Raw genomic sequence first — 14,229 nt, 5'->3', positions numbered from 1 at the left:
AATTTGAAGCAACTTACTGTTGTGTAGTTTTAAATACACTGTGTTACCAGTTCGGTAGTAATCTAGGCTATATACCCATTAAAATGGGTATATAGCCTAGATTACCACTGAACTGGTCAGTTTATATATACATGTATATATCCAGATGTGCTGACCTGTAACCAAAAACAAAGGACGCTGGCAGGTAGCTGTACACGCGAAGCAAGGCTTACATGGCTGGCTACAAATTGATATTTCAAAGGTTCAACCCGAGCTTCAGCCGAAAGCAGATAGTGGCAGTAATCAAAGTCAAAGATTCTTTTCAATTACGAGAGTTAATGTTTTCTTTATTAGAAGAATGGACTAAATTAGGGCATATCAAATATTTGCTGAAGAAGGTAGCAGGTCGTAATTTACCACTATCGAGACGATAAAAGACGATAATAACAAGCTGCATGGAATCCTCTGAAAGGTCACGGTAGATCTTGGAATGATTTCATAAAGAGAAATTGCCCAATTTCCATGGCCCAAAAGGTCGCCAGACATTTTAGTAGAAATTACTGCAAATGTATAGCGCTTGTTTGTGTTGAAAGGAAACACGAATTTCCATGTAAAATGCGAAGAGGGTATTTTTATCAGTGTACTTCGGTTATATTTATTAATGCGTTTTTATAAATACGCACGTGACCCATGGGCACGACATACCAAGACCAGCAAGCGTGCCCAAATCCTCATGCATTGACCACTATACAGAAAGGGGTAGGAACTCTGTAGATAAATATCATTAAATTTAAGTATTAATTGAATTGCAAAATTATTACACATTTTGCAATTCCAAATTTGTAATATGTTATCAAAAACAATATTTTGAAAGTATTTGACGACGGAAAAAAATATTCAACAACGGAAACGTTTACAATATAATCACAAAATTGAACAAAATAGACAATTTTGCTACACAGCAGTCTCACGTTGTTCCGCCTTGGCATTCAAATGTATAGGAAGACCACTCGCTATGTAGAAGGTCACTTCGAGACATACTGTCTATAGGATGTTATGGCAGCGCGGAGGTGGTCACGTGCGTATTTATAAAAGCGTATTTATAAATATAACCGAAGTACACTGTTTATCGTCGTCGTAGTCATATGAGTCATTTCCAACTTTTTGTAAGTCTGGATATTACATTCCACCCATCAAGGTTAGACTTGGTTCGATCTGACAGGGGCAGATTTATTCACCATGTTAAAAATACCTTAGCGACGGTCATGACGGCCCTGGAGAGTAGACTGGCTCGTAGGGGTGTGTGGGGATTGCCAAATATCGTCACCCAATGTCAAAGACGGTCGATAGCCAGCATAAAGTTTAGAGACATCCTTATTGTTTTCTATCAGTCAATAAAAGTGGACTGATTTGTCTTCATGGTTATTAAAGACCCATTCAGTGATCCCAGCGCAAGTGTAAAAAAATTATAAATTGCTTAAAAGTGAAGGACAATTGTCATTTGGTATTTTTGAAATGACAAATTTGGCAAAACACGAAGAAAACGGCAGTACTGAAGAAGTTGAAGCCCCATTCAAATACATGTAGCTAAATTTAGATACTGTCAGTATCTAATATTACAGATTCGTGTAAAATGTCATATTTTGTCTTAAATACACGACTTTCGGCTGAACCACTCGCAGGCTATGTTAGCAGATCTATGACAATGACAAAGGTACCAAAATCTGAATTTTGATGATTTGTACGATCATCCGGATGAGCAAATCACTGAATGGGCCTTTAAGTAAAGACGTGTTTGAAGTATCAGAGTTAAGTGGAATTTATGGTTGTGTTTGCATTGACCGTCTATGCCGAAAGGGTAAAGGACAGTACTTCATGAAATGAGATATGATATCTGTAATTTTATAGTATTGCGTTAGATCTTATATACTTTATTAGTCTTATTGTTTTTGCCAATGTGGCATATCTTTATAAGTTGACCAAAGTTTGTTTGTGATCTACAGGGTAAATAATCAGACTCATGATCACAAGCACTGAAAGCTAAATTGGTGTCTAGGTGACTCTAAAAGCCGAGTCCAGCCACTCTGCGACTCTATGTCTAAAATGACTCCATATTGGGAGTCATTTGACTCCCTTGAAGAGTCATAAATTTCTTGACTCCGTTGAAGAGTCACTGTTGATGACTCTACACAGGAGTCATTTGACTCCCAATATAGAGTCATTTTAGACATAGAGTCGCGTAGTAACCCAGACTTCATTAATAGAGTCACCATGACTCCATTACAGGGTCACTCAGAGTGTAAACCCAACCGCGACCCTTTATCTTTCACCCAAATGTATATGCTCATGAGAAGTCCGAACGGCTACCATTATTAATATGAAACTGAGGCTTTATATACTGAGGTATTATACAGGGTGTCCCAGAAAATATTAGCGAGTGAATAAATTTGAACATAAGTCGATAAATAGGTATCAGAATCCAAATATTTTAAAAACTACGTATAGCTTATACTTGAATTGTTTGACTAACTGCGAAGAAATGAACGATTACATAACACATTTCACTTCATTCCAAGTTTGCAAGAAAGATCATTCAACACAATGCTAGTGGTTAACTGTTAATAGGCTTGGGCTTTATATTTTGTCTGGTGAAATCTTTTTCGCTCTTTTCAAATAATTTGTTTCTTGCAAAACATTTAATTAGGTTTTGTTCAAATTTGAAAAACTGCACGATATCGAAAATGAGAGCCTACATGTAAATATCTTTTTTTCGCTAATGTTGATATAATTATTGCATAAAGAATTATTCCATAAAGAATTCCAGTTGGTTAAAAAGTTTTTCTCACACACATTAGTGTTTTGCAAATGGTAATGCAAAGTTTATGTTGCATGATATCAAAAATCACACGTAAAGCTGTAAGCACTTGATCATAGTCATTCTTAGCTCAAATGTTCTTTGCCATTAAAGCTGGGAAGCTTCCAATTGCAGAAATCAAAGTTTTCTCGAGCAAACTGTTGTTCATCTTCAGTGAAAGCATGAATAACATAACACCGTCGGATTATAAACTAGATAATGAGATACACAAACTTTAGGAATGGGTGAGCGAGTGTGAAAAAACGTATGTTGATCAAATTTGGAATGAAAATACAATTAATACATTGATGCGAGCATTATGAAATCGTTCATTTCTTCGCAACAAACGAATCAAAGTATATAATGCACAATAAGATAAGCTACGCGCTACATTTTAAATTGTTTGATTCCGATGTCTATATCTTGACTTATGTCCAAATTCATTCACCCGGTATTTTTTCTGGGACACCCTGTACAATAAGAAGTACTCTTGCTGGACTCAATGTTTCAAAATCATGACAAAATATTCTAATTTCAAATCACTGAATTGTAATGATTACACTTTATTACGGATGTGTATGCCATTTTGTCCAAATTTCAAGAAACACATGATTACTGACTATTTGACATTGAAATACACTAGAATTGGCAAAATTACATTGTCAATATAACCTTTTCATTTTAAGAATTGCACTAAACATGCTTAACATTACCTGACATAAGACGTCTGTAAAAGTTGTAACATGTACCGGCACTCTATCGTCAAACCACCTCAACATCTGATCCCGATATTCCACTTTCAAAATAACAATACTAATTTGAGTTTGAGACAATGATTCCGACCAAAGTTTAATTCCAAATATATTTTACGCACAAAAGCCGAAGTGAATTGTAACAGTATCTATATATAATCGTATTCAAAATACGTATGAAATAAGTATATAAATAAGTATTCAAAATACCACGCTAAGAACAAGGGATTAACTAGTCCAGACTAGTAGGACCCATTTTGCCTTTCTATAGACCTTCTGCAATAAACCAACAATTGAATATCAGTCATATTGCAGGGCAAATTTTATATAAGACTACAGAGGGACAGGTCTCTAGATCGATTCCATATGCATTCGTATCTACCATCTGTTTTTGTATTATCCTGGAAATTGACAATTCCCCCCTGGAAGCTCCTACATGAGGATGATTCTGTCATGAGTGACGTCGTATTACATACCCTCTATAGATAACTTGATCATCGAATACCACATAAGGAGAACCGCGACATTTATATGAACTTTTTCTGTTGATAGCAATTCTATTTAAGTTGCAATTCATGGATACAGTATAAAGTGGATAAAGACAAAAATTGGGTTCTATATCGTAGGACTAGAAAAACGCCTGCGGCATTGTCATATAAATCAAGGATAAGCCACTATTATTCTCTATTCCACAATCTCTGCCATTATCCAGACATTGACCTGCACCGAACACAGTCTCAAAAAGCACTGAACCTGAAACTTTGCTACAAATGTTAAATGTTTCAATTGAATGTAGCTCCTAAAAATAATTATCTCCAGTGATTATATACCATAACAAAAGACGGGTTTAACAAAAATTAATGACAGTAATGTCATTAACCCTGTGCTTTAAGGTTAGCTAAGGTTGGTTTTTAACCCTGGAAACCTTTGGGCCTCATGACTGCTAAATTGTTGATATAAAGTATAAAAAAAAGGATTTTCTCCAAAAATGAGCATTTTTGCCCAAATTTGACCTTACAGATGGTTTTGTCAAATCTTTTTCATCTTTTTATTATACTTTAGACCAACAATTACTTTATGAGGCCCAAAGGCTCCCATAATTCTAAGGTTAAGACCAACCTTAAACTGCTATACTCACAAAGACTATGCACTGGCATACACTGAACCATCGGACCTTAAAGGAAGTCTCCGGCAATCACAACATTATGCTTTATTTATAAGAAATGATAATAACCAAGCACGAATCACGTGGTTTTATTTAAAACAAACTCATAGTGACCATAAAAACGAATAAAAACATCCGTCTCTCAGCACGCGATATTCAAAATGCCTGGGCACCGAAATTGTCGAGGGCAATGACGTCCTAGTATTAGTAATACAATGAAGGCTGACGACAATAATTGAGCACAAATAACCATTACGTCTTTGCACTTAGACAATTTCGGCGCGGGAATTTGGAATAAGGCGTGTTGAGAGGGGACTGTTTTTATTCGTTTTTATGGTCAATAAGTTTGTTTTCAATAAAACCTTGTGATTCGTGCTTGATAATTATTTTTATAACATATAAGGTATAATGTTGTGATTGCTGGAGACTCCCTTTAAAGTTGTGTACAGATGTTGGATATTTCAGGAACATTGGAAGATAAATATTCAAATTAGGCCCCGACAGACTTCATAAAAAAAACCCGAAAACTGTTCAATTTACTGAGTTACGGAAAATATTATAACATACATTTTTATTGTGCAATTAACTTTCACAGCCAAGACACGTGTAACATTAGGAAGGAATTGGTTGAAGACAGTGTTAGCCTACACCTTAAATTATCATGAGAATCTAACTGTCACCCCCTGCCCCCCAAACCGCACTAATAATATTTCGTGTGTTGTGTTTTTTCATTTTGGCCGAAAAGTTGTAACTCAAAATTTTGCTCATTTCAAACGATCAATTCGATCGTTTGTATTGCCTCATTAAATGACGGAGTGAGCCTTGTACAACAATAACCACCGGTTGACTAGAGTTCTGAGTGCAATGGTTCTCTCTTATAAATTATAAGGACTTTTGCATGAGTGCTACTTTATATGACTATTACGATTTGGAAATGTAGCAGACGACTGGCATTGTTGGCCCTTCCCATGTTAAGAAAGTTTATCAAATCGTAAATGAAGGGCCTTTTAAATATTCATTCATTCATTCATTCATTCATTCATTCATTCATTCATTCATTCATTCATTCATTCATTCATTCATTCATTCATTCATTCATTCATTCATATTTTATTTCCATAAAAATCAAAGACATTACAAAAAATATAAATATAAACACGGTGCATATGGAGGAAAAGGCTGGAAGACCAAAAAGGTCTGAAAGTTAGCCTTTCCCTGAAATCAAATGTAATTAACAAAATAAATCAACATTACATAACATAACCAAAAGACAAGGGAAGGGGAGCGAGGGGTGGGTGCTCACGGAAAAGATTAATTATATTTAGAGATCAGTTTTGTTTTGAATTGATTACGGAAATGTTTAACAGATTTTGAAGCTTTCAGATTTTTATCTAAAGAATTCCAAAGAATGGGACCTCTTGTACGTATGGCATGATCAGAAAAGACTTTCTTATTTTTGGTTAGATTTAGGTCATTTACATATCGTGTCTTGTAGTTATGTATGTCAGAACGTTTGGTAAAATAATTATCAAATGAACAGGGCAGCTCATTTATAGAGTGCCTATACATGAATGTACCTAATTCCAGTGTGTACATATCTTCAACTTTTAATATGTTATAATTAGCAAACAATGGCACTGTGTGATCTCTATAGTGAACGTTTGCCACCGTTCTAATAGCCCATTTTTGAATTTTTACAATTTTATTTAAGTAAGATTTACATGTATTTCCCCATAAAAGTACTCCATAATTCAAATAAGGTAATATTAACGTACAATTAAGTGTAAATAAAATACGGCTTGGAACAAAATGTTTCAATTTATTCATGGCACCGACATTTCTTGAAATTGTTCTAGATACGCAATCTATGTGACATTTCCAAGTGAGACAATCGTCTATTAGTACACCAAGGAATTTAGTTTGATGCACTCTTTCTAAAGCCGTGTGATCTAGTGTGATTTGCAGGTCTTGATTCATCGATGTAATTTTGGGTGTGCCAAGTATCATGTAATTTGTTTTGGTAGCATTAATTGACAATTTATTAGCTTTAAACCAATTGCTTACTTCCTTTAACTCTTCATTAACAATGTTTGTCTGGCGTTCTACGTTTTTATGGGAGTATAAAATGGTGGTATCGTCTGCAAAAAGGACGAATTCGAGTACTTTAGATGCATTAGTTATATCATTAACATAGAGTATAAATAGAAGTGGCCCCAGGATTGATCCTTGTGGAACACCACATATAATATCGTGTGATTCTGATTCATAAGAATTATAATAAACATATTGTTTTCTGTTACTTAGATAATTTCTGAACCATTCTAACACAATACCACGAAAGCCATAGTGTTCTAATTTATGTAAGAGTATGTTATGATCGATTGTATCAAAGGCTTTTGATAAGTCCAGAAATATTCCAATAGTTGTTTCGTTTCTTTCAACTGCTGCAGTAACTTTGTCTACCATTTGCTCTATAGCCATAAAGGTGGAATGTTTTGACCGAAAGCCAAATTGTTTGGGGTTAAGGATTTGCTTATTGTCAATGTAATCCGTACATCTGTATATTTTTTGTGTGTGGAAATAATTTTTTGTGTCACGTTGTGCGGGAGGAGTGATGGACCCCCACAACAAATTTATAGGAGTCTGGCACCAAGTCGATGGGCATTGCATGGGCACTCTGACATGAACCTTAACCTTATACTTTTAGATCTCGGTCTTCCAACTTGAGAAATGTAGATTTGATGGAACGAGTTGTTTTATAGCTGAGAAAATTGCATTCAAATACCTGACATTTTATATAGGAAAGTATAGGAGACTGTTTTGGTGTTGTGGAACCTATAGAACCTGTACCCTTTCAATGTTTATAATGTTTGCGTACTGTGAATATTATGAGTATTCAGGCGTGTAATACAATATTTAGAGGGTGCTATTTCTCATACATTATTGGATATAAAACGTGTGCAGATTGACGGGCAAAAAAGGACCACTTACATGCAACATTCCCAGCTCCATCTTCTGGTCCGGATACGCGTAGATCGCTTCACCTATTTGTGCAATACGTGGCACATTTGTGTCTCAGAGTCTCCCTCCGTTTTCATATTGTTTTTAGGTGGTTTTTTTTTGCATTGCGTAAAATCAGAGTGAGAAATCCTGTCACTCACCACCAGCTTTTGCTTAAACATTATGTTCGCTATGAAACATATTAAATAACGCTGCGACAGAGGTTGCGCTTTCGATTCTGCGCGGCGATTTTCTGGTGCGATTTTGCAAAATGTTTATGCCTTATGTTTTGGCTCATTGTGCATGTGTTAGGTCAATTATCCGTTCATACTACGCGGCGATTGTGTTGCGGTGCGATGTCGCACTGCATTGTACTGTAAAATACCGGATTTCCCTCTTCTACCTCGCCAAAATTGCTTGCCCCCTTTTATATTTGTTTTCCCCACCCAGGGATATATAATTATTGCACAGCCCCTGAATGATTCACTCCATATCAGTGGAAGTATTAATAGATACGAGCGTATATCGAATAGGGCAATGTGTATGGTGTATGCATGGACGAAAAAGATAACAGACCGCGTACAAGCAGTCAAAGTCTCAGCATCACCCGATAATGAGGACCGATTGTTCCATGCAATGCGACAGGCAAAACTGCTACGCACTTACCGCGTATTTTTACTGTCTATCGCGTAATCGCGAAGGCACACAACGCTCTATCGCGTAGGTACGCAACGCTGACGTGATTTTTAGACATTGCACGATCGAACAATCGGCCCTCATGAATATGTGAGAATTCACAGCATGCACGGGGACTTTGACTGAACATTGATACATGGTCTTTAGTAGTCTGTGGTGTATGTAATCTTTACAACAGACGTTAACAAAATTGAAATGATATCAATAAAGTCTATGCCCCAAATAAACCATTTCAACCGGATGCGAAACTCAGAGTCTGGTTTGCACTTTGGTCACCTTGTTATCTTGTAATAGCTGTTATAATAAACTATACGTATGACATTTGTACATGTATACTCGTCAATAGTAAATAAACAACTTCCATACATGATTTCCAAAAAATTAATATCCACGGATGAACTCTCTGATATGATTAAACTGTTGTATGTGTTAATTTGCACCGCAATATTTAGATATAAGCAAGCTCATTTTGGATGAATTTATTCACATATTCCATAAAATAGAAGCAAGGTTTAGCTTTTGAACAGTCATGGGAGCACTGAAAGCGTGTGCAGCATGTTTTGGAGCTTTAGGTGAGTATGATTTCGGTAATATTTATTTAAAAAAAAATCATTTTGGTCCCCACACATATGTGGGGCTTATGTTATCATCCAAATGGTTGTCTGGTTGTGTGGCTGTCCGGTTCTTTGTTTGTTTGGATGGCTGTCCTGGCGGAAGGAAATTCATTAATCCACTGTGCAGCTCCAACACAATAAACGATCAACTTCAAACTTGGTATGGTGATTGGATATGGTAGCCTGATGTGCTGTATAGTTTTGTGTCATGTTATTCGCATATTTATGAATATTGATGAGCTGATTTGCATATTTTGCCTACATTTCCATTAATCCAATATGATTCTTAAACGCAATAACCGATCAACTTCAAACATGGTATTATGATAGTACTATGCTGGCCTCATGTGCTTTATAGTTGATTACCGGTGATGAATGCATCCTGCTTTTAGTGCGGGGCAATACATTCAAAAATAGTATAAACTCATTGCAATTAATCCTGTTACATCACTACTTCTATACTGCGAATTGTCTAACCATGTTAACCGTTCCCTACTCCTGTTTTGGGCTATAATCGCATATTCTACATTATCAGTCGTTACTCACGGTCCCGAGGGTCAACTTATAAAATCATCATCATCAGTTGGCTGTGGAGCAGGCGACTACAAGCTTTCTCCATCTTCGGCTAGTGAAGCAATTTTGTTTGACTGCAGCATCCCTTCAGTATCCCCCAGGAGGTGCTGGACATACTGCAGCAGGCTCGTCGTCTATAAGACGCAGTATATGGCCAAGAAATTCGAGTTGATGATTCTTGACTCTGGCAACCAGTGGGATATAAAATACCAATCATCAACTGATAGGTACCATGAATACAAATTCCTTTGAGCACCTTGGGAGAAGTGGTGCTCATAATTATTATTCACTTATGAAGTCTGCACTTGAAGGAAGGAAGGAAGGAAGAAAGAAAGAAAGAAAGAAAGAAAGAAAGAAAGAAAGAAAGAAAGAAAAAGAAAGAAAGAAAGAAAGAAAGAAAGAAAGAAAGAAAGAAAGAAAGAAAGAAAGAAAGAAAGAAAGAAAGAAAGAAAGAAAGAAAAGAAAGAAAGAAAGAAAGAAAGAAAGAAAGAAAGAAAGAAAGAAAGAAAGAAAGAAAGAAAGAAAGAAAGAAAGAAAGAAAGAAAGAAAGAAAGAAAGAAAGAAAGAAAGGAAGGAAGGAAGTGGATAAGATGTATAACGAATTCATTATTATTTGTCTTGAATTTGATTTCAGTGGTGTTTCTTATTGCAGCGGGGATTGGTTTTGCACTTCCTATTACAAGCATTGTTCTTGGTAAGTTACGCACACATAAGGTTACGCTAGGTCAGTGTAAAACAGTATAAAAAGGTTTCACCATCCAAGGCAAAGATACTAATTACTATGTCATGCGAGTGCTGGTAATTATCTTGACAAATGCATTTGTATTATTCTACCATAAGTCTAAGCGCATCAGTTGACAACATGTAATTCATTGCTGCATTGATCAGTAATCTGAAAACCAGGTCAAACGTGAAATGAAAAAGGCCAAAGCGTCCTACCATGCTAATAGGAAAGGGATAACATTAACTGAATGTAAAAAATGACACCAACAAATGAAAGTTGTTACCAACTCCAGTAGAATTGAGTTCAGCTTAGTTATCCCTGGTATTGAGGATTCTGACTTGAAAGGTAGAGCTAATGCCACCAATTCTGCAAAGTTTGCTCATATGTGACCGTACAGCACGAATGAGCCGTAAATGTCCTCAATTGTATTCTGAGTTACAGTGTAAAATGGGCATGAAGGTCGTATTCATATGTACCTCAATTTGGTGCTACGTGTACTTCATTTAATGAGATACACGTAGCACCAAATTGAAATACCTATGAATATGACCTTCATGCCCATTTTACACTGTAACTCAGAATACAATTGAGGACATTTACGGCTCATTCGTGCTGTACGGTCACATATCTCTGAGGGTCTTTTAAATTTGAGTCATCTGCCCATTTACTTACCAGCTGAAAAACCACTTTTGTTGTATCCGTGGAAAGTTTTGGCTAAGCTTGGCAAATTGAAGTAGCCCAAAGCTGAGGGGTCCTGATCAAATTCCATCTCGACTGCTAAAAGAGTTCGCTTGTGAGCTGCGCGAGTCTGACTGATATATAAATAGTTCCTACTCAGAAAGTAAAGTTCCCAAGAAGTGGAAACAAATGTTAGTTGTTCTATTTCCTAAATAACAGTCCTCACTATTGACACCAGTATCACTCTCCTCTGTTTTTGCTGAAGGTTTTGCTGCGGCGTTGATACTCGATGATATACAACATAAAAATGATAACGCCATATTGGCAACGTTAAAGGTGTCGACATCCCATTACCCTCTTAACCTTATTCGTCATTCACATCAAGGGTCAGAAGGAAGTCACAGTGTTGGAACTCTGGTCATATAACAGATTTTTCCAATGCGTTTGACTTAGTCGATCATACCATCCAATATTGATAAGATAATCCGCCCGCGAGTCTGTGGGTTCTATGGGTTTGTGTTCCAATTTGCCCCATTTGTTTCCAAATTCTCATAAATGATGCCGCTAAAATTCTACTTTTGGTTGTTAAAAATTACTTGGACCACCAGATATTTGAAGAGAATGTAAATAGATCACAACCTTCCAGGTTTTGATCAGTTTACTGAGTGGTCGTAGGGTAATTTGCTCAAGTTAAATCCCTCCAAATATCAGATCCTCCAGATTTGCTTCAGTAAGAACAAACTCCAGGCTGGCGACTTGAGAATCGCTATAGAACCACTGCCATACTTCACATAGGCCAGTGTCATTTATAACATTCTTAAAAATTATAGTGATGAGCTGCGTGTCGTTTACTTTGGTTATGTAAGTCGAGCATTTCAGTTAAACAATCCAAACGAATTGAGCGTATCCAATAGAGAGACAGTACAACAATCCTGGGAAGAGATTACAGTTCATATCGTGATCCCTGTTACTCTGAGTCTGATAGGAGAGAGAAGTACTGTCGTATAGGTTTGCTGAAAGGCTGCTTGAAAATGAACGGACAAAGATTGCTTCAAGATTTGAGAGGTATGGTCGCAATTTGCGCACCTCCCACAATTTCACTCAATTCCCTATTAGGACCAAGCGCTTTTAGCAGAGCCCTATATTTTGTACTTTTTGATATTGTTAAGAAAAGAGATTTTACAGTCGCATTAAAAAAGAAAAAGGAAACCGACGTCGACAGTTTAACTCGTCATTGTTCATACTTTCCTCCCAGGTGCTATGAGGGACTGTCCATTGGAACCCAAGATACCAGTATTTCTCATCGTTCTTGGGTCTGTTACTCTTGCCTATGGATTGACCAGCAATTGTCAAACACGCGCAGAACAATCGGAGGATCAACTGTGGAGTTATTGCCTTTCAGTTATCGGGTGGCTAATCAACGTGTTCCTTGTAGCTTGGATTATCACAGGTAGGTAGCTATAGTCACAATAATGACAAAAACAATTTATAAAGGCAACGTCTTACCAAACAACATAACATAATAGGTATCTAAGAAAGACTGGCTGGCGATATTCTGTGGCCTATAGTAGTCAATTTTTCTCCATCTTTGCGATGATTCAAGAAAGATGGTATGGTTAATTTTTAACGCTCTTTCCTCTCTTCCTTTCAGCAATTTTCTCTTCCGATAAGCAATTCAGAGGTTTTCATTGCTGTTGCACAAACCACCCTTAATGTATACCGCAACTGTAGTCAGATATGTGCGAATACTTTGCCCGATCGATTGCTAATACATCGTCAGAAGAAAAACACCAGATCTCCAATTAATCACATCCAACACGTTTTGAAATCTCTGCGCCCTTTCAAAATTCATAGCAAGTTCTATCCATTTTAAGATATCTTTGGTAGCCAGCATTTCGCTATCTTGATAAATCCAGGAATGCGACTAATAGCGCGACTAATTGGTCCAAGTGCAACAGATACAGTATTTTAGGATTTCTGTCACTGGCCCGACCCCGGGGCCCGGCATCACTAGTCCTGTCCCTGATATAAACTTACAAGGTGGCCGAAATGTATAGTTTTCATTTTATACGTAATAATGCAAATTGACTTTCTTCTTACATTCGCTTACATACAGGTACAGTATGGTACGTGGATACACACAACAAGCCCCGAAGTAACAATCCTGTGGACGACAATTACTGCGACGAAGTCTTATTCAACTATTTCTACGCACAGATTATCATATGGTACTTGTTATTCTTCCTAGGGGTGGTCCTGCTATGTTGTCTCTTATGCTGTTTCAAAGCCAGGGACAATACTGCGATAATAACTGATATTGATGAGGACGGCAACGTAGCTGGGGTACCTGCTAGTCATGATATCCTACGTGCAGGACCAGTCACCTATATCATGGTTCAAAGCATTAGTACCTTTAGTACTGGTAATAGTACAGATTACTATGACAAACTATAAGGTGACTTGAAAGTTCAACATTTTCTGATTTTGAGTCTGAAAGCCTGGAGCCTTACCCATTTATTTTAGGCAGAAGAGGCATTTTGAAAACTGAATTAAGCAAATAGGTCTACAAACTGGTCTTCCTAGTATAAATCGTACAAACTAGATCTCTTTTGAACATTCGGCATTTATGTATGCATAGTGTCCAATATATTATCGCAGTCATATTATAGATTAGATGAGTCATCTCTTGAATATCAACCTTGATCTGAAAAGGCTCCCGGTTCCATTCCGAATATTCCACAAAGAGATCATCACGCAGGAAGCACCATGTTGACCAAATGTATATCTACCGCTTCAGTACAACTAGTGTGGTACAAGGAAGAACGAAAGTGAAAGGACCTAACACTTGGGTGGTAAAATCTGTCCCGGGCCAGATATCGTTTCACACCCAATTCTACGTACACTCAGACGCTTTAGAATAGTATGTGTGCTCAGACACATCAACTTATGTAGGAGGTTCGGTTTTCAATTCAACTCATGATCGCAATGTTGTGGGTTCGAACCCCGGCAGTGCCATCATGATATGCACTAAGAACAACCATTTGAATATTGGAACCCAGCGGCTTTGTGGGCTCTAAGGGTCAGAAAACGTACTACAACCAAATTCCTCTGTACGTAATAAAGTTATGTTGCCGTACATAACCAGTACTATGCTCACTCGGTTACCCAGCAAACACAAAACGTTTTATACGTGT

The 14,229-nt window shown here is 37.0% G+C and overlaps 1 protein-coding gene across 1 annotated transcript; it reads left to right on the top strand.

Annotated features, from left to right (window-relative positions):
• The first annotated feature begins 8,767 nt into the window (after positions 1-8,767).
• On the top strand, positions 8,768-14,216 carry LOC140138315 (uncharacterized). Its single transcript, XM_072160225.1, has 4 exons — positions 8,768-9,018; positions 10,268-10,327; positions 12,291-12,485; positions 13,152-14,216. The coding sequence occupies exons 1-4, from the start codon at positions 8,976-8,978 to the stop codon at positions 13,487-13,489; spliced, it is 636 nt and encodes a 211-aa protein (XP_072016326.1). The 5' UTR covers positions 8,768-8,975; the 3' UTR covers positions 13,490-14,216.
• Positions 14,217-14,229: the final 13 nt, after the last annotated feature.

The sequence above is a fragment of the Amphiura filiformis genome, chromosome 17 (genome assembly GCF_039555335.1).
Source record: "Amphiura filiformis chromosome 17, Afil_fr2py, whole genome shotgun sequence".
Classification (NCBI taxonomy): Eukaryota; Metazoa; Echinodermata; class Ophiuroidea; order Amphilepidida; family Amphiuridae; genus Amphiura; species Amphiura filiformis.
Note: the sequence above shows the minus strand (reverse complement) of the source record. Positions and strands in the feature narration are given on the sequence as shown.